The following is a 22,024-nucleotide window of genomic DNA, read 5'->3' as shown; positions in this document are numbered from 1 at the left end:
GACTAAACAATCCCAGTTCCCTCAGCCTCTCCTCATAAGTCATGTGTTCCAGACCCCTAATCATTTTTGTTGCCCTTCGCTGGACTCTCTCCAATTTATCCACATCCTTCTTGTAGTGTGGGGCCCAAAACTGGACACAGTACTCCAGGTGAGGCCTCACCAATGTCGAATAGAGGGGGACGATCAGGTCCCTCGATCTGCTCGCTATGCCCCTACTTATACATCCCAAAATGCCATTGAAGGCTAGCGGCCCTACTTTTTGAGTATAGTGCTATGAAAGTTTAATGATTGTCTCAGCTAGAACCTGGATTTTTGTTCTCATGTAAATGACAGTAGCTTCAGCAAATAACAAGCCTATGATTTCCTAGCTAAACAAATAAAGGCCGTTAAGTTCAGCAGCAGAGTGTTTCATGGCCCAAGTATTCAGTAGTTTCTAAGGGGAAGGTGTGCTGCCTACTGAATCACTAATATTCAAAGTCCTATAGCACTATGGATTCTCCTCACAGGTCTGTACAAATGCTGATCAGGCCTGATCCTGCTTGGCCTACAGGATCTTGTGAGATCACAGCCGTAGATATTATGACTGCTATAAAAATGAAAAATACTTTATCTCAGCAATACAAATCAGAATTTCTCTACCTTTTTAGCAGTAATTCTTGGAATACTTGGCAGACCTTAGACCAGTGGTTCCCAAACTTGTTCCACTGCTTGTGCAAGGAAAGCCCCTAGTGGGCTGGTCCGGTTTGTTTACCTGCCACATCCGCAGGTTCGGCCGATCGTGGCTCCCAGTGGCCGCGGTTCACTGCTCCAGGCCAATGGGAGCTGCTGGAAGTGGCAGCCAGTACGTCCCTCGGCCTGCACCGCTTCCAGCAGCTCCCATTGGCCGGAAGCAGTGAACCGCAGCCACTGGGAGCCACGATCGGCCAAACATGCGGAGGCAGCAGGTAAACAAACCAGCCCAGCCCGCCAGGGGCTTTTCCCTGCACTAGCAGCGGATCAAGTTTGGGAACCGCTACCTTATACACGTCAGTATTTAATTCAAAATGATACGGCAATATTTCAGAAATTGCAGCCCTTCATAAAAACATATGGCAATGACTCTTATAGCATCATGTATATTGTCAATAAATATTATGAAAGCAACGAAGAAAGCTAACACCGCAGAGAAAATTATAGTCTTGTGTGGGATCGAACTGATTTTAAAGTACCTGTCTTTGGAAACTACTTTATTAGAAATTGATTAAGCTAAAATTTTGCATTGAAAGATCCACTATTCTCCTTATGTTGAAGAGATAAGTGTTTAAAACATGGGTACCCTAGCAGTGAGTATAGTATAAGTGCCTAGATGGCACAATCTTTTGGCCAAATTAGTTTAGAATTTCTGTTCTAAAATGTACAGTGTCAGAAAGTCTTGTACTATGGAAGATTTTCTGAATGGGATGTAAAATAAAATTAAAATGGTTACTTTATCCTAATGCAAGAAGGTATTTTCACCACACCTTTAACATTATTTAAATAAGCATCAGAGTACAGCTTTAATTTTATGTATTAGATATTTGAAGACTTATGTGGGGCAGTTGTGTAGTATTTGCTAACCATTTTAATAATGTGCAATTGTCTTTTTTTCTAGATGAAGAAAATAATGCAAGTGCTGGAGCGGCATGAAATTCAGCCTTATGAAGTTGCACTGGTTCACTGGGAGAATGAAGAAATTAACTACAGGAGAGGAGAGTAAGAATTTTTATGCATCCTTTACCCAAAAACATTCCTTCCCTACCTCTCCTCCAAAGGAGTAAGATAAGTGTTTTGAGGGGTCAGTAATATGGGCTACAAACACTAAATACATCGGTCTTAATGGAGTATGCATTAATGTTTTCTTGAAAAATATGGCTTTGCAGCATTACTTGTGATCTTGATTATTTACTGGTCTCACTAAAGTAGCAGAGTAATCTCCATGGCTTCATAATTGTAAGTGCTCTTCAGCAGTCTCAAATGGAAAAACTCACACCTCATGAGGGCAGATATAAAGGAAAGGTGCATATTGAGACAGCTCTGATACAGAATGGTCATCACAAGGAGTATCTTGCCTTCTTAGCTACATTGAAGTACACTGAAAACATAACAGTTTCTAATAGGGGTAAAAGTGGCATATCATGGAAGAAGATGTGTGACCTTTCTTGACTTGGTTGCTTGTTAAATCATATCTTGAGATCATGATAAGCTAAAGTTCTTGTTCAGAAAGATTTTTCATTGCAAATCATTGCTATTTCATAGAATACATTGTATTTAGTCATTTGTAGTACAATGCTGCTACATACGATGGTCAGTTTCATAGCCAATGGAAAACTGAATGTATTGTAAATTATGGAATCTGTAACTATTGAATTGCTCCATTGTTTTTAGCTTCTCCTTCACCAGCATTTGTACTTTACATTTCGGATGCTTCGCAGACTCTGAGGTGGGACTTATGCAAGGCACCTTGAAACTTGCAGGACTCATGACTTCTACTTTGCTGCTGACACACTGAAGAGAGCTGTTGGGGAGGAGTATCACAATTCAAGAAGGGAAAGGAGCGGAAATAGAGTGACAGAACAGAGTAGGAGAGATAAAACAAGAACAGTGAAGTAGAAAGAGAGAGCACAAGAGGGGAGGAGAAGTGAGTGGGAAAGAGAAGTCCATAGTCCTGCTGTTTCTCTGAATTTTCTCAGTAGTGTTGCAGTTGTTGTAGAAGATACTAATATTAGGTTTTTGCAGAGGAGTTGCTGGTGTAGAGGTTGAAGAAAGGGCTCCTGGTGGGTTTTCTCTCGCTTTAATCGTGACTGAGAGCAAAATGCAAGGAAGTAAGATGGAGCAGTCATACACACTGCTCCATGTTTTTAAATTTTAAAAAGATGCATGAGGAATTTCCTTGTGTAAAGGATTCTACCCTGACTCTTCATTTTAGAGGTGACTTAGTCAATGAATATGTCTCAATCCTATATTTACAGAGGCCAGTCAAAGCTCCACAGAGGAGAAATCTTGTTAAATTCTGACCTGGATTTTGATGAAGTAATTCTGCAGAAATTTGCCTTTTCAAATGCTCTTTGCCTTTCTGGTAAGCTAATACTTTATGTAGTTTCCAGTTTTACTCAAGATTGTGAAATGCCATCACAAATTTGGACATATACAATAACAGGGATGGAGGGAGAAGATGACCTTAAGCAAACTTTATATATGTATCAAATGGTGAATGTCTGTTTTCCATGTGGGTACCTGCTGTTTTCACATGGGTTACTCTCATTCATGAAAGTGAGGTATGCACATAAGTTGCCAGAGGCTAAATGGGAGGATTACTCTCATAGTTTTTAACTTGTGTTTTGTAATTTGGAGCCCTGCTTCAATCACAGGTAAATCTTTTAAAACAACATGCTTGAGGAAACATTTTTTTTTTTTAGTTTACATCTTTTCCCTTCCCCAGCCCTAAATACTCTTCTAGTATTAGATGAACTAGAAGATAGCAGCAGTTTGTGCTTGGCGCACATAGAGTTTAATGGAATCTTGAAACATTGGCAGATAGGCACTGTATTTTATGGTTACTTGAAATCTGAGACAACACATGAGATGTAATGTGCTATTTTGTTAATTTTTTGTTGCAGTAAAACTGGCCATTTGGGAATCATCCTTGGATAATTTTGTGGAATCTATCCAGTCAATTCCTGAGGTGAAATTTCTGTTTACTTGGGTTGTTTTTTTTTAAATTCTTTGTAAAGAATTAATTTTATCAGGAAAGAGATATTGGGAAAGCATTTGAATGGCTAATAGATTTGACTGTAAAGCCAAAGCAGGTATAGAAGCTCAGAGCATCTGCACTGGGTGGAATAAGGAAAGATGTTTAAAACCTTTTTTAAAGGGAGGTGATTGTCTGCATGCAAAAATGTTTTCACACAGGTGCACTTGCTAGAACGTGCATGTGCATGTACAATAAAGTATCTACCTTTTCAGAATTCCATCAGAGAATAGTGCAGCATCCCTGATCTAAATCAAAATCTAAATCATCATGAACTTGATTAAAATCTCAAATGTGAATAACTCAAGTAAAGAGTTTTCCTGATATTTTAATTAAATCAAGATTGCAATGTCCCATATCACTTATGTAGAAACCACAGCATTGAAAGCACAACTCAGTGACTTCTTTCTCTGGGGAAAGGGGTGGAAATCCTTAGCCAGTCTCTTTAAAAACAATTTATTCACTTTTTTTAAGCCTCTCAAAAGAAGAAATTAAGAAAGCTCAGTAGTTACAGGATAAGAGAGAAAGTTCTATCATATGTTAGAAACTGAATAGAGACTAAACAGTATAAAAGGGAATAGTGGTCCATTTTCAGCCTGACAAAAGTTTAACAAGGGGTGTTCCAAGGGTCTGTGTTAGGAGTGGTGGTGTTTAATATATTGATCAATGATCTAGAAAAAGGTTGACCAGTTGTATGTGACACAGCAGGTTACCAAATTATTTAGGTAAATCAAGACTATAGAAGACTAAGGATCCCCAGAGCGACCTAACAATGCAAGCTAAATTGGCAGTAGAGTAGCAGATGAAATTCAGTGTTGATAAATGTGCAGTAGTGCACATTAGAAGGAATAGTTTGAACAACTGGTACAATGCTCAGGTTGTAGGATTCATGGTTTTTTTTTAACCGAGCTTAAATAAAATAAGCAGTTATGGAATGTCTTTGGCTAACGATTTATCACTAACTTCTCTGCAGATATTAAAATCAAGAAAAAAAGTGAAACTCTCTCATGCTGATGTAATGCAGAAAATTGGGGAACTCTTTGCCTTACGGTAAACTTTTTTTTAAGGGCTCACACCCTATCATTTCAAAAAGTATATTAATAGATTCTTAGAGTCCCAACGCCAGAAAGAAAGAACTTCTGTGGCCCATGATTAAAGGATTGGCAAACATTCCTTATAGTGATAATCTCAAGGAGCCCAGTCTATTTAGTTTAACGAAGCAAAGGCTAAGGGATAATTTGAACCCAATTTACAAGTATCTACATGGGGAACAAACATTTGATAATGGGCTCTTCAATCTAGCAGAGAAAGGTATAACACAATCCAGTGGCTGGAAGTTGAAGCTAGACAAATTCAGACTGGAAATAAGGTGTACTTTTTGAGCAGTATGGCTAATTAGCCATTGGAACAGTTTAGCAGGGGTTGTGTTGGATTCTCCAAAACTGGCAATTTTTAAATCAAGATATGAGGAGTTTTACTGTGATAAAAATTATTCCTTTGTTGTGTCCCTCTCACAAATCACGTAAGTCTGACTGTAATACACGTTACTATATATGTCCCATACAACTTACATTCAGTAAGTTAACAGGTGGAAGGGGAAAAAAGGACTATGAAGACACACATATATGATAGGAACACTACCTGCTAAGGCTCTGGATTTCATATCCTCACCTAGAGGAGCCTGTTGCCCGTGGGCTGGGGGAAGCTATTGTTAGTGATCCTGATAACCGTCCCAGCATTCAATATCTGTTTTGTGCTGGAGGTGGGAGATATTACAAAGTAACTTTGATGCTGTTGTGACAGGCCTGGGAAGGTGCTTCACACTCAAGTCTATTGTTGTAGGTGCCCATCACCTGAGGCCTAAGCATTCTGTCACAATAAGTTTGTTTATTTCAGAACCATCTGTCTGTACTGATTGCTGTATAGCAAAAAGTGATTCATTCATGAGGGTCTAGTGACTTTCCGTATTCTCAGAACAACCAATTTAAGCAATTCTTACTGTTTAGTATTAATCTCCTGTCCTCGGATTTGTATTTTCTATAGGGAATAAGGGGAAATACTTCATACAGTGACAGTTGATGTTTTTAAAATAAACACTGTAGAAACTGGTAGGAAACTGAATAAACTTTAATCATTGCTTTGAAATAGCAATATAAATATTTGAACCTTTAACTCCCTAAAAAAAATTTTAACTACCATAACCATCCTTCTTTAGGCACTGTATAAATCTGAGTTCAGATCTGCTGATAACTCCTGACTTCTACTGGGACAGAGAGAATCTTGAAGAGCTTTATGACAAAACCTGTCAGTTTCTCAGCATTAATCGCAGAGTTAAAGTAAGTTTTTCGCACTTAGGAGGTTCTCCCTCACCCATAACAACTACATAAGAACGGCCATATTGGGTCAGACCAAAGGTCCATCTAGCCCAGTATCCTGTCTTCTGGCAGTGACCAATGCCAGGTGCCCCAGAGGGAATGAACAGAACAGGTAATCATCAAGTGATCCATCCCCTGTTGCCCATTCCTAGCTGGCAAACGGATGCTAGGGACACCATCCCTGCCCATTCTGGCTAATAGCCATTGATGGACCTATCCTCCATGAATTTATCTAGTTCTTTTTTGAAGCCTGTTACAGTCTTGGCATTCACAACATTCTCTGGCAAAGAGTTCCACAGGTTGATTGTGCTTTTTGTGAAGAAATACTTCCTTTTGTTTGTTTTAAACCTGCTGCCTATTAATTTCATTTAGTGACCCCTAGTTCACGTGTTATGAGGAGGAGTAAATAACACTTCCTTATTTACTTTCTCCACACCCGTCATGATTTTATAGATCTCTATCATATCCCCCCTTAATCGACTCTTTTCCAGGCTCAAAAGTCCTAGTCTTATTAATCACTCCTCATACGGAAGCCGTTCCATACCCCTAATCATTTTTGTTGCCCTTTCTGAACATTTTCCAATTCCAATATATCGTTTTTGAGATTGGGTGACTACATCTGCACACAATGTTCAAGATGTGGGTGTACCAGGGATTTATATAGAGGCAATATGATATTTTTCTGTCTTATTATCTATCCCTTTCTTGATGATGCCTAACATTGACTGGATGTTTTCAGAGAACTATCCATAATGATTCCAAGATCTTTCTTGAGTGGTAACAGCTCATTTAGACCGTATCATTTTATATGTATAGTTGGGATTATGTTTTCCAATGTGCATTACATGGCATTTATCAACATTAAATTTCATCTGCCATTTTGTTGCCCAGTCACCCAGTTTAGAGAGATTCTTTTGTAGCTCTTCTCAGTCTGCTTGGGACTTAACTATCTTGAGTAGTTTTGTATAATCTGCAAATTTTGCCACCTCACAGTTCACCCCCTTTTTCAGATCATTTATGAATATGTTGAATAGGACTGGTCCCAGTACAAACCTCTGGGTAACACCACTATTTACGTCTCTCCATTCTGAAAACTGACCATTTATTCCTACCCTTTGTTTCCTATCTTTTAACCAGTTACCAGTCCATGAGAGGACCTTCCCTCTTATCCCATGACAGATTCTGGTTAGTCTTCTGCTGAGCAAAACTACTCCATGAGTTTTTATAAATTTGACTCTGTCCAGTGAAGCAGAGATTGAGACAGTGACCTGGATTTTTTAATGGTTTTAAACTATTAATTAATAAAAGTTCAATATTATTTACTGCACAAAGATATTTTGTAGAAAATAATAGGGGCCTGTAAGTTGCATCCTCTTCTATAAGTTTTTCTTTATTTGCATTTTTTTCTGTGACAGATTCATGATACTTCCCCATTTTTGGCCATGACAAACAGCTAACTTTTATCATTCAGGCTTACATGTAAAGAGTATTTTTTCTAAGCCTTTAAATAAAGTTTTAAACAGGAAGAGCTTTTCTTTTGTTCTAAAATACCAAACCGTATGTAAAGAAGCAAATAAAATTTTTTCTTCTGCTTTTGGGGTTTTTTTATCAAGTAAAAGTGTTTTAAAGAAACAGAGGAGTTAAAAGGCCACTGAGGTGCAAAGCAATCTTTTTAGCTAAACCAAAGAAGGTTCCTGTGACACCTTAATCAATTGGTAGAATGAGCTGTAGTAAAATGAACATGCTGCTTAGGCCTTGTCTACACTACAGAGTTTTGTCGACACAAGTTATGCTGACGATTGAAAACCGATATAATTACATTGCTTGTGCATATTCAGACAATGCTCCTTCTGTTGGCAGAGCATGTCCATAGTTGGTGCACTGTGGGTCGCTATCCCACTGTGCAACTTGCCACCTTCTTCATCTAGGAGTTGTGGAAAGGCGGAGTGTATCATGGGTGTGGGCTCAACATCTCATGATGCAGTTTTTTTCTGTCCCATTATTCCATGGGCTTCCAATTGCATTTCGCAGCATTTTTCAGCAGCCCCAGTTTACTGTGTGCCTGCTATCTCTGTCTCAAAGGATGGATCCTGCACTGCTCTCTACTGTTGTGGGCACTGTTATGAACAAATCGCGGCTGGTCATTCAGTGTATCATGAACAGGAATCAGAGGTGCCTGACCTGCTGCGTGCCATGGAAAGAACAGATTACTTTTGGCATTCACAGAGCAGCTGCACACAGTGGACCATTGCTTTTGGGCTCGGGAAACAAACATTGAGTGTTAAGATCGCATCATTATACAGGTCTGGGGTGACAAGCAGTGGCTGCAGAACTTTCGGATTTGGAAAGCCACCTCCCTGGAACTGTATGTGGAGCTTGCCCCAGCACTGTGGCACAAGGACACCAAAATGCGAGCTGCCCTCTTGGTGGAGAAGGGCGCGGCAATTGCCGTGTGGCAGCTGGTAACGCCAGACTGCTACCAGATGGTCGCGAATCAGTTTGAAGTCGGTAAGTCCACTGTTAGGGTGGCAGTAACGCAAGCATGCGGGGCCATTAATCGCATCCTGCTACAAAGGACTGTGATTTGGCAATGTGCGTGAAAGAGTGGTTACTTTGCAGCAATGGGATTCCCTAGCTGCAGCGGAACAATAGATGGCACACAGATCTCAATTTTGGCCCTGGACCATCTATTGATGTACTGCATCACAAGAAGGGGTACTTCTCTGTGATATTGCAGGGGCTTGTGGATCACCATGGGCATTTCACTGACATCAGTGTGGGGTGATCCGATAAGGTGCATGACGCACGCATCTTCAGAAACACTGTCCTGTACAGAAAGCTGGAAGCAGGGACTTTATTTCCAGACCAGAAGATTCCAGTGGGGAATGTTGGAATGCCCATAGTGATCCTGGGAGATGCAGCGTACCCCTTACTCTCATGGCTCACAAAGCCTTACCCTGGAAACCTGGACATCAGCAAGGAGCACTTCAACAATAGGCTGAGCAGGTGCAGAATGACCATACAATGTGCCTTTGGTAGATTAAAAGCATGCTGGTGCTGTCTTTATGGCAAGTTAGACCTCAGTGAGGAAAATATTCCCAGGGTCATAGCAACCTGCTGTGTGCTCCATAATATTTGTAAGGCTCAGGGTGAAAAGTTTTCCCCAAGGTGGAGTGTGAAGATGGATCGCCTTGTGGCTGATCTTGAGCAGCCAGCTACCAAGGGTACAACAGGGGGCCTGTTTGAATCAAGGAGGCTTTGAGGCACTGTTTTGATAATGAGCACCAGTAATGTGTCCTTGTATACAACTGTGTGCCGTGCTTTGCTAACTTGCCATCTTTCATGAACATTTTGATGATTCCTGATAGTGATTTGTAATCAGCAAATGATCAAGTTGCAGCTGTGTCTTAATTCCAGCAGCAGCCACTGTGTGTAAGAGACAAATAAAGATTGGTTATCTTTCAGAGAGTATGTTTTTATTAAATACCAATTAACAACACACACAAAAGGCTTAGTGGGAAAGGAGATAACAATGAAGGGCAGTGTAGCCTCTTGTAGCTGTCCAAAGGGGTGGAGTGAACAAGGTACCGACATGGTCTGGGAAGTTGCAAGGAATATGTGGGAGGAGTTTGGGAGGGCATGGAAAGAAGTTCTATATTGACTGCAGGGGTATCGAGCATGCATGAATTCTGCTTGTAGCATGATTAGGGACTTCAACATCTTCGTTTGCTCCTCCATCACTTTCATCATCCCCTCCTGGCCCATTAGAGTTCACTCCTGGCTCTCTTTTCTGTCTTGTTTTATAATTTTCTTTTAAAGTCTCTCTCCATGCCCTGCGTTCTTGTTTTTTTAGCCTCCTGGGGGTAACAGGGGTGCAACTCCTGCACGCGACTTCAGACTTGGTCCCTATGCTGCTTACCTGTGTGCCGCTTTGATCCCTACACAAGTGATTGCCAATTGGCGCAGGAAGGTTTCCTGCAATTGTGGGGAGGAACAAAGCAGCTCTGCCAAGGAACCTTCAGCAGAGGATTAGCGAGTACCTCCAGGAGTGTTTCCTAGAGATCTCTCTGGAGGATTCCTGTGAAATCTTGGTATGCATTAACACACTGTTCCGCCACACCACTTAGCTGCATAGGGGAATGGGAAGCACATGCAAACCCAGTTAGTCTTTTACATTTCTATCCCTTCACCCACTTTTAGAATGTACAAAGCAAAGGACAGCTCGACTCCATATAACCAAGCAGCATCAAGTCAAATAGGTCATTTACCAGGGCTCTCGTCTCCTACATAATGTGAGCCAGAGACAAACTGCTGAGACTGGCTAGACCCCTTCGGAGTGGAAAAGAGGTCCTGACTTGCCACTGGATGACTCTGCCATGTGTTCCACATCATCTTCCAGTTTAACCTCCTCATCCACAACTTTGTCCTTGTGGTCGTCTGCTGTCTCCCCCCGCTGAAGTATCCACGGGGCTCTTGGTGGTTGAGGTGGGGTCGCCAACGAGGATGGCGTCCAGCCCCTTATAGAAGCAGCAGGTCTTCGGTGTAGCACCAGCATGATGGTTTGACTTCCTTGTCTTCTGGTACACCTCTCTCAGTTCCTTTATCTTCGAACGGCACTGATGCGTGTCCTGTTCGTATCCCATATTCAACATGCCCTGAGAAATCTGACCGTAAGTATTGAAGTTCCTACGGCTGGAGCGGAGCTGGGACTGCACAGCCTCCTCTCCCCATAGTGCCAGCAGATCCAACAACTCAGGTGTGCTCCAAACAGGAGAGCCTTTGCTGCGTGGAGCTGCAGTGGTCAGCTGGGAAGATGCGATGCAAGCTGTCCATGCCGAGCAAACATTTCAAAAATTCCTGTGCCTTTAAAGGGGGAGTGACAGATGCCTGTGTACGTGGATGCAGAGCAGCGGAGTTTGAACCGCTGACCAGAGTAGTCAGGATGGGCATTGTGGGACACTTCTTGGAGGCTATTTACAGCAACATAACCAAGCGCAGTGTCTACACTGACACTTTGTCGATAGAACTTTGGCACAAAAAGCTCTACACCTCTCGTTGAGGTAGTTTTATTTTGTTGGCTAAGCAGGAGTGTTTTGTTGGCAGAAGGAGGATTGTAGTTTGTGCACCTCCACTGTTTTGTTGACGAAACTCTGTATTGCAGACAAGGTCTTAGGGTAAGTTACCTATTTAATGGCCTGAACCAGAGGTCAGCGACTGTTGATCTCAGTGGAAGTTACAGGCTCTTAATCCCAATCACTGACTGTCACAGAAGGAAAAAAAAACCTTGAATGAGATGCAACAGAAAATTAAATCAGAGCCTTTTAATATTAGAAGTCTCTGAATTCTTGGGATATATAAAGTACCTTCCATTTGAGGAACCTTTTTTCCCCAACAGCGTTGGTTGTGACATAAAAGGAGTTTTAGTGGACACCAAAGGATAAGAAGGGTGTTACGAGTCCTGTGAAGAAGAGCTGGGTATCTTTTCTTAACCCAAAACTGTATTACACAGCTGCTTAAGTAAAAAGACAGTGACAAAGTCAAGACAGGTTTCACTGTGTGAATACTGAATAGGCTAGATTCATACATTGTCGGTGATAGGGAAACTCAAGTTACAGAAGTCCCCTTCCTCCAGAATTGTTTTGGAAGGCAACATCTCACTTTGCTCCAGTAAATCACTCAGTTCACTGTTCTCAGCACTGCCCTGAACTGCATCAGCAGGTAGACTAACCCAAAGATGTGTCACAGACATTGCCTATTGCTTACTTAATCTTTGACCTATTAATCTGTTTAAAAGTTTCTGGCTATGATGGACCTGATAGTATTGGGGATGGTGGGGAGCTAAAGGAAGTTATACCTGCCTAATGGTGGGATGTTGAGAGTCTTAAATCATTAGTGTTTGTAAAGGACTCTGAGGATTTTGGATGAAAGGTGCTATAAAAGGATCAAGTGGGTGCGAGCTCATTCTACGAGAGCGCAAGCTATGTCAATAGTGTTTCTCAGTGATGTCTCAATACTGGACATTCGCGAGGCTGACGTGGTCATCAATACATATGTTTTCGAACCATTCTGCCATTGCCACATCATCCAAAGCAGATGCAAATGTTGGGCAGTCCTGCAGTCTTTGTTTAGATCAGGGGTTCCCAACCTATGGCCCATGGCCATACACGGTCCACCAGAGCATTTCATGAGGTCCACGGACTGCTTCAACACAATATACTAATGGCCAATTCATTACTGTTTTTTTTCCTGTTTACTGTAATTCATCTGATACATGTTTTATGCACTGATTTCTTTGTTTTTAAATAGACAATATTGTACCTACATTGTTTCTATCTAAATACATACGAAACAAGCTGAACTTAAAATATAAATCAATACAGGTGCCTTTAAATCTTATTAAAATATGTAGAAATCTGTTCAGCCACACAAGGTTGTGCTTAGATTTATGTGGCACTCCTGTGTGATAAGGTTGGGCACCACTGGTTTAGATAAACTCCTGAGCTGCGCACTGCTTGAGTCACACAAGTTGAATACATAGCTGCATCTACTTGAAGAAGAAACGGTTACTTACTGTAAATGGTTCCTCGAGATGTGATGCAGACATGTATTCCACAATCCCCCATCCCATCCCTTCTGTATCAGTCTAGTCGCGGGGCATTCGGTGTGAATGAACTGAGAGGGTCAAGGTGGCATTGCCTCATATAGCCAAGGGAGGGGCTGTGTGGTACAACAAGGGGCTGTGCTGTACACTTTTGCATAGGGAAAAATCTCTGTCAGCCTGGGAACCAAACAGTCATGTTTAAGTTAGACAATTTCTGCATTTGGTTAGCTTTCCTTAATGATTTAATAGAATTTGTTTAACTCAGGCTTTCTGCAAGTGCAGACTCTTCAACTGAAAGCATATATTTTTGCTGCAGGTAATGAATGAGAAACTTCAGCACTGCATGGAGCTGACAGACCTGATGCGAAATCACCTGAATGAAAAACGTGCCCTGCGCTTGGAATGGATGATAGTCATACTCATCACTATAGAGGTGAGTTTGGTGTTCAGTTGCCACGCTTTTAATCATCACTCTGAAGAAGAAAATTAAATAATGAAAATATTATGCAGGAGTCACCCATTGTTGCAGGGTTACATAAGCAGCTGTATATTTTACATGGCATGATTTGAAATATCCTGGAATAATTTATGCTTATGTAGCCTGTGTGTAGGAATAAGTCTTCAGTTTTGGTTATTTCATGCATCATCACTGAGCCTTTTCTTTTGATTTGCAGCTACAGTCCACCTTTTCAGATTATTTTGTTTATCCTCTACCTTTTTTGTAGTATTAAAGAACTTGTACTATGCAAATCCTTATTAATACTTGTATTCATTACTCTGCAGGTCATGTTTGAACTTGCCAGAGTAGTTTTCTGACCATGGCAGAAGCTAAGAACATCTGAAAAAAGTATGACCGGACCATATTCACAACCAAAAAAAGTTCCTACTCCCACCTCTTTATTTTCTGTACATTTCTGGAAAATGCTGTAATTGTCTTACTAAATAAATATAGTTATGTATAAATGTACATCTGTTCAAATAAACTGTGAAATTAGTGAATAAATCATGAGTTAGGTTCAGCACTACTAGACAACTGATCTTTTGATATAACACTATAGAATTTATGCATTTTAAGTGAAGTTTCTGCAGTGAGTAGGAAATGCTGTGTCAATAAATGTCTCCAATGTGACAGTTTTGCCTCAGTTATCATGGAGGTGACTCAGCCTGTTCTGGTCCATGGATACCAAAGTCCTCGCTGCTGCCCCTGCTTCCTCTCCCCTGTCCCCCTGTACTGAAGTGTTTGCTGCCTGCTCCCTTTGAGCACTGAAAAGATACGGATATACATACCCCCTCTTTTCCATTTTTGGTGAAAGCTTCTCTTCCTTTCACATTTTTGTTGCTTGAAATGTCTAGGAGAAGGCCATTCACCTTCTCGGTGTTCAGTCTGTCAGAACTTCACCCCAAGAACCCATCAGCACAGAGAGATTTGTCTGCAACAACTTCTGCTTAAGGAAGCCCTTGAGGCTAGACCCTTTGAATCCATTCAGACTTTGGTTCAAAGGTCTAAAGAGTCAGCCTCAGCACCGTGGTCTCTGTCAATCCCAAAGGGATCCAAGAAGCTACAGCCCCTATCTGGGCCAGACTTGGTTCCTGCGGCTCCCACAGTCAAGCCCCTGAATGATACAAGGCTGAACCAAGAGGTGTGTGTTTGGATCCCACTGCCCCAGTTCTGGAAGAAAGGTCGATGAACAGTTCAGCCACCCCTGCTAGTACCAAACCTCATGCCTCACAGCAATCTGATCCTGATAGAACCCCTGCAGCTGCAGGACATGGGTCAGTTCCAACTGTCTCTTCCAGATCCTGGAAGATGGATGTAAGCAGTGCCTTTGACAGCCCTAGTTCAATGCCTTTGGTTTCAGATGCTGTGGCACTGAGGATAAAGCAAGACAGCCAATGTTAGCAGTGCTGGTTCCTGTGCATCAGAGTTATCAGATCCATACGATTCTGATGGAGTTGTAGTTGCAAAGTGGAGACATGTATCACCCCCAGCTTCAGTAATGAAGATGATGAGCCCACATATCATTGGATCCGATGATGTCCAAACCTTCAGATCTGCTGTCATTTCCTGATCCAGTCTCTCTGTCAGTCTGGTTACTGCCACATGGCTAGATTGTGTGGTCCTATGGGTAGAGCCCCAAACCCTGCAGTGGGGGTCAGAGCACACAGCCAGAGCCTGTGGGTGGGGGGAGGGGGTGAGCCTAGGGTCAGGGTCAGAGCTCAAAGTCCATCGCCAGGGGATGGAGCTTGCTGCCCGCCACCCCAGATCTGAAGCCCGAGCCCCACCACCTGCCTGCTCCTCCAGCATTTGTGGCTCCAGAGGAGGACAGGGCCCAACCCCAAGTGGCATCCCTGGGAGGGGCCACTGCTTTGCTTTCCTCTCCTTCCCTCCCATCACCACCGAGCAGGCTGTGGTCACATGAAAAGCCCCAAGTGGCCACATGTGAGAAACGCTGATTTAGAAACTGACCTTGAGCCTGACGTATCATCAAACTAACATGCAGTAGCTTCAACCTCTTCTCCTGAGGATGCTATGTAGGTCCACAATTTGATGGATCACATGGTGTCCATTTTGAATCTCCCTTTGGTACTGGTGGAAGAGACTTCACACATGGTATTTGATATCCTCAATGCTACTGTCAAGAGTAGAATGTCACTCCCCATCCTGGATCATAGAATAACAGAGTTGGAAGGGACCTCTGGAGGCCATCTAGTCCAACCCCCTGCCCAGAGCAGGACCAATCCCAACTAAATCATCCCAGCCAGGGTTTTGTCAAGCCTGACCTTAAAAACTTCTAAGGAAGGGTGTTACGGGGCTTATTCCTTCACCCACTTACTTCCCTGGTCCTTCTCGCATGAACAGAGATCAACAATACCCAAAGTCCAAAGGTGCAAACAATTCGATGTTTATTGGGGTGAACTTCCAGCAAGCATGATTCCAGTTTCCTTCCTTAGTATCCTCCTTCCCAGCTCTGACACCACAGAGCCTTACACCTGTGTCCTTGTTCCTACTCCTGCCCTTAGCCAAACATGATTCCAATTTCCTTACCCCCATTCCCTGTTCCCATTTCCCCCTTTAGCAAAACATGATTCCAATTTTCTTACCCCCATTCCCTGTTCCCATCTCCCCCACCCGCATGCCCACCCCCACCCCCTTACTTCCAGATTGACTGCAGACTATATAGTAAAACTTGAGTTCTGCTTTGCTATACCTTAACCAATCATTTTCCTGAAATTTAACTAACCAATCCTAACATATTGTAACATGATTATGTAACCAATTATATCCCACCACCTTAATTAGTTTACACCCAGCAAAATTAATTATACAGCAGACAGGAACAATCACAGAACCAGAGAGATTATACAGACAAACAATAGCAAAGTGGGAACTATAATGACAAAACAATACAGAAGTGAGGATTTCACATCCCAGCTATTGATAAGTGAGTTCTTGCCAGACAGGATGCTATCAAACTAAGTTTCCTTTTACATTTTCTAGGCACTTCCCTTTCTCTGGAGGTGATAGGAATACAATCCTGTCCTGATAGTGCCTAACAGCCCAATAGCACCTTATTTCAATGTGACTGGTTTGGAATGTGAGGATGTGACCGGTCGCTTCCCAGCTTATGGCTGCCTCTGCTGCTTAGCCAAAGGCCTTAGCCTAAGCACAGGGCCACAAACTGTCACAGTAAGAGAAGGCCCTTACACCAGCAGACAGTGATTTTGATTCTTTCTTTTATACCTCTAGAACTAGCCAAGTGATAAGAATACACCTAAATTCTTAAAGTACAGGCCTTTGCAGACAGGCCTGAATATCTATATCCTAACAAAGAGGATTCCACCACCTCCCTAGGTAACGCATTCCAGTGTTTCAGTGTTTCCAGTGAAAAAGTTTTTCCTAATATCCAACCTAAACCTCCCCCACTGCAACTTGAAACCATTACTCCTTGTCCTGTCATCTGCTATCACTGAGAATAGTCTAGATCCATCCTCTTTGGATCCACCTTTCAGGTAGTTAAAAGCAGCTATCAAATCCCCCCTCATTCTTCTCTTCCGTAGACTAAACAATCCCAATTCCCTCAGCCTCTCCTCATAACTCATGTGTTCCAGTCCCCTAATCATTTTTGTTGCACTTCGATGGACTCTCTCCAATTTCTCCACATCCTTCTTGTAGTGTGGGGCCCAAAACTGGACACAGTACTCCAGATGAGGCCTCAACAATGTCGGATGGGTTGTTACAGCCAGCCAAATCTGTGTGGTCCAATCCCACCCCTTGTCCATCTGCCTGTAAGAAGGCAAATTATACCAGATACTCTGTGAAGGGTTCTCTTATTTCAATACCCAGCAACAGGGCAGGGTCTGAACAATCACATCCAAATAATAAAGGGGGGGGGGGGAATTGACTCATTAGGGAGAAAGGCATTCTCCTCTTCCTCTTCGTCCATTGGTATCAGGATGGCAAATTATCAGGCAGACATGGCCTATTACAAATTCTATCTATGGGGGGGGAAAGTGTTTTTTCTCCAGGACTTGCCTAATGACAGAAGGTTGGCAAATGCTGTCTTATTGGAGGGTCAGATTGTGTCCAAACATGCCCTCAGGGCCTCCTTCAATGCTTTAGACTCTGCTGCTAGAGCAGGGGTGGACAAACTACGGCCCGTGAGCCAGATATGGCCCCTCAGGGCTTTGGATCTGGCCCGCGGGATTGCCACCCTGGTTGCGCCCCGGGCCCTGCACCGCTCCAGAAAGTGGCCAGGACCATGTCCCTGCGGCCCATTGGGTAGGGGGGACAGAAGGCTGAGTGTGCTGCACTTGCCTATGGGTATCTCCCCCAAAGCTCCCATTGGCCAGGAACGGGGAACTGGGGAACCACGGCCAATGGGAGCTTCGGGGGAGGTACCCATAGGCAAGGGCAGCGTGCTCAGCCCTCTGCCCCCCCCGTCCCTCAGGGGCCACAGGGACGTTGTGTCGGGCACTTCCCAGAGCAGTGCGGGGCCAGGATCAGTGCCAGGGCCGGCAGGGACCTGCCCTGGCCCCAGTGCATGCTGCTGCCACCCCAGAGCCGCTCCAGGTAAGCAGCACCAGGCCAGAGCTGCACCCTGAGCCCCTCCTGCACCCCATACCCCAATTCCCTGCCTGAGCCCCCTCCCTGCACCCCTGCTGCACCCCAACCCCTGCCCTGAGCGCATTCCGCACCCCTTCCTGCACCCCTGCCAAGCTCCCTCCTGCACCCCTCCCTGCACCACTGCCCTGAGCCCCTCCCGCACTGTGCGCCCCCTCCTGCAGCCCAACCCCCTTTCCTGAGCTCCCTCGTACAACCTACACCCCTTCTCTGCCCCAATCCCTTACCCTGAGACCCTTCCTACACACCACACTCCCTCCCACACCCCAACCCTACATTCATGGTCCTGCATGCAATTTCCCCACCCAGATGTGGCCCTCGGTCCAAAAAGTTTGCCCACCCCTGTGCTAGAGCGTTGCTGTTGGCTGTGACCTTTAAGAGGCATGCCTGGCTTAGATTCTCCTCCTCAAGCTATGGACATTAGAAAGTAAGATGGAGGATCCCCCTTTTGAAGGGGAGGGGTTTTTGCAGTGAAAAGACTGAGTTATCAATCTTGTGTCCTTTAGTTTTTCTAATAAATTGTCAATCTCTGGGATTGATTCCCTCTACTCAAAGAAGGCCCTTCACTCCCTTTTTCTGACACTAGATGCAGAGTACCCCCAATCTTTAGTGTTTCTACTTTTTGTCATGTCAAAAATGCCAACACCACCAATAGCCTGTAGTCTCTCAGAGCCATTGTAGAAAAAGGCCTTTCAAACAAGTTTACAAATCCAACCAGCTCACTTCCTTGTCAGCTCCTTCACCCCAGAAAATTAAGCCTCGGTTTGACAAGATTTTCAAGAGTTAGGAGCCAATCAACCAGCACTGTTCTGCCTCTGCATTTCGAGACAGGCTAGCCCACTTCATCAACGCATAGAGACAGATTATATCAAACCAATAAGTCTCAGAGATCATGGGAAAAAGCTATGCTGTACCATTTGAAAGACGGCTTTATCCAAAATGCCCTTACCTGTCCTGTTCAGGGACTCTTCTCATGAGGCGATTCTCGCAGAAGTGGAGAAGTTGCTTCTGATAGGAGCAGTCAAAGAGCTTCCTGCTTACCTCAGGGGTTTTACTCCTGATACTTTCTGGTAAAAAGGAAGCACTGGTGTGGTGGGCATTTTGGCTGATGCTACACATGAGGGAATTTAACAAGTACATCCAGAAGTTTTGGTTCTGTACACTGCTCTGGCCTCCATAATCCCTTTGTCGTCGGTCCTGGATTGGTTCATGACAATCTAAAGGATGTGTATTTCCATATCCCAATTTACTAAAATCATCAAAAGTAACTTTGATGGCACCATTTCTAGTACCAGGTGCTCCCCTCTGGCCTTTCCCCAGCACCCAGGGTATTTACAAAATGCATCTCTGTGGTAGCGATGTATCTGTGGAATCAGGCTATTTTTGTTTACACTTATTTGGATGATTGGCAGCTGCAGGCCGCTGTGCGCAAGGATCCATTGAGCCACGTGTGCTCCATGATCAATCTTTTCTCAGACCTAGCCTTTTTTCTCAACCTTCCAAAGTCAATCAAAAAGATTCCTTTTATAGGTGCTATATTGAACTCAGTAAAAGGGAGAGCTTTTCTGCCAGAGGAGAGATTTCTCAATGTGAGACAATGTCTATTAAAGACGCAAAGTTGCCTTACACCAAGGATAAGAGTCTTCTTGTGGATCTCATGGGGTACATGGCAGCCACTACCTATCTGACTTCCCAGCTAACCATGAGACTTGTGCAGCAATGGATGTTCCAGGTCTATACTCCAGGTTGGGACAGTCTTCAGTTATTGATCACCATGCCTCAGAACATTATAGTCTCACTACACTAGTGGTCAAGCAGGAAGAACATGCTTCAGGGTATGCAATTTGGCTCAGCAGAGACAGCGCCTAGATACCCAGGTGGTCCCTGAAAGATCAGTTGATCAGACCATATTTTCCAGATGGGGTTGACCAACTGTGGACTGTTCACAATGAAGTTCAATAGAAAGTGTCATTGTTTATGTTCCAGAGCAGGCTTGGACAATCTATCTCTAGCAGATGCTTTCCTGCTGCACTGGGGGAAGAGTCTGATGTACATCTTTCCTCCTTTTCCCTTGAGACAGAAGGTAGCGCTTTAGTCTTTATTCAACTAGGACTGTGTCCCTAGCCTCTGTTTGCCAGAAGCTGAGAATGAGCGGCAGGGGATGGATCACTTGATGATTACCTGTTCTGTTCATTCCCTCTGGGCTAGATGGACCTTTGGTCTGACCCAGTAGGGCCATTTTTATGTTCTAGGACTCTTCCTTCCTCTAAGTTAATTTCAGCATTACTTATCAATCTTTCCCACAAGTCCTGTAACTTAACTTCAAGCTGTCTCTGCATTATCACACTTCCCAACTCTCCTCCTCTAGTCCATGTTCTTGAGTCTGGCATGGTGGTGGAAGAAACGGAGGTGGGAGGGCACTATCACTCCATATTTAGCCTTGCCCTCAGTACAACGGGATGCTGAAGGGAGGGGCAGGGGTACTAGCTGACATTGCTAGAATAGGGTTCTACCACAAGGTTGTGCCATATCCCTTAAGTGTGAATATTCAGAATCATCTTGAAGAACTCCAGTTACAAATAAGTAACCTTCACTTTTCCTTTCTGGATCTTCAATCTGCAAATCACCATCTCCAAAATACAGCTATGATTCCTTCATCTTGCCTCACCTGAACCTTTTTTATGGGGTCTTTTCATTAATTTAGTCTGCCTAAAGCCCTACTATCTAAATCTGTATTGAGAATCCACAGGCATAATCCTATTCCAGATAGTGGGACCATATCACCTCAGTTTTACCAGCATTTTTAAACCTAAAGTTGTCCTCATTTCCTGAATTATCCCTGTCCCATTTTTAATCTTTACCCATGCTTGTTTACTCATTCCTTCGCTTGACTTCTTGCTACCATACATATGCTGGTGTGAAACAAGTCTTCTAGGAACTGGATTGAAATTAATTCTTTTAATGTAAACCATCCAACTATTATCAACTAGTAATTGGCCTTGTCAACACTGGTTCTCCACTTGCAAGGTAACTCACTTCTCTTCATGTGCCAGTGTACATATTTATGCCTGTATCTGTAATTTTCACTCCATGCATCTGAAAAAGTGGATTTTTTACCCACAAAAGCTCATGCCCAAATAAATCTGTTAGTCTTTAAGGTGCCACCGGACACCTCGTAGTTTTTGTGGACACAAACTAACACAGCTACCCCTCTAAAGCCGTTTTTCTTAACCTGGGTGTGGGCTTCTCTGGGAAGGTGCCAGACTAGTCCAAGGGACAGGGAAAGCTGCATGACATTAGATCCACCCTTCTGCCTACTAAGAATGTCCTCCCATGGTTCCAGATAAACCACTGGCCTCCCTGCCTTCCGGGCAGTTTTTCTATCCTATCCCCTTTCCACCAGTACAGAAGTCACCCACTCACAATGAATATGCAGTAGTTGAGGATTTTGCTTTTGGGACAATTCAGCTACATTTACCTAAGACCTTTGATGGGGAAAGGTTTGAATGATCACAGGAGCATTCACAGAGATGAATTACTCAACTGGAGGGCTCCACTGGCAGCCTATAAAATTTTCCAGAACAGCTCTGGTGCAGGGATCTTGCTTTCTATATGGCTGAAGAACCTAGCCTAGACTTGTTCCTATATTAATAATAAACTTAACTAGACACCATTTGATTCCAGTAAGGGACAAACTATTAACTTTAGAAGTTAAATTTAGTATGTGTTTTTATTGTAAACTGAATGGTCTCATTCTTTTAGCAACAACCTGTTTTTTCCCATTCCTAAATTCAATTCTTATCCATCTTGGGAATAATCCATTAGCCTACCAGCCTCTCATGCATTTTAAGTCTGTATACTTTAGTGTTTCAGCTAAATTGATAATTCTCCACCTGGTGGACTTAACCACCTTTCTGAAATATGTAAACAAGCAAGGAGGACACACAGTGTCAAACAACGGCTAGTTTGGTCACCTCTTCCTAACTGTTAAATAGTTCCAGTGATTTGTCCTATGATTATACTGTATTACATTAGGAAAACATTAAAGTTGCAAAGTCAAGCATTTAAAAATTAGGAAATGCCAGAATTAAGGTTACTTGTGCAATCTTAATGCAGCCCGTTTGTGTGAATGTATGCATTATATAGTGGTCTATTACATG

General features: G+C 43.2%; 1 protein-coding gene across 1 annotated transcript in view; it reads left to right on the top strand.

The window, feature by feature from the left end:
* RMND1 (required for meiotic nuclear division 1 homolog) overlaps positions 1-13,767 on the top strand; it is a 50,765-nt gene extending 36,998 nt beyond the window's left edge. Inside the window, 7 exon segments of the mRNA XM_077813215.1 lie at positions 1,631-1,731; positions 2,988-3,094; positions 3,636-3,700; positions 4,740-4,816; positions 5,982-6,102; positions 13,059-13,175; positions 13,526-13,767. Of these exon segments, the coding sequence (XP_077669341.1) occupies positions 1,631-1,731; positions 2,988-3,094; positions 3,636-3,700; positions 4,740-4,816; positions 5,982-6,102; positions 13,059-13,175; positions 13,526-13,558 (621 nt within the window). The 3' untranslated portion in view covers positions 13,559-13,767.
* The last annotated feature ends 8,257 nt before the right edge of the window (positions 13,768-22,024 follow it).

The sequence above is a fragment of the Eretmochelys imbricata genome, chromosome 3 (genome assembly GCF_965152235.1).
Source record: "Eretmochelys imbricata isolate rEreImb1 chromosome 3, rEreImb1.hap1, whole genome shotgun sequence".
In the NCBI taxonomy this organism is placed as follows: Eukaryota; Metazoa; Chordata; order Testudines; family Cheloniidae; genus Eretmochelys; species Eretmochelys imbricata.
This window is presented reverse-complemented; position numbering and strand designations above follow the sequence as displayed.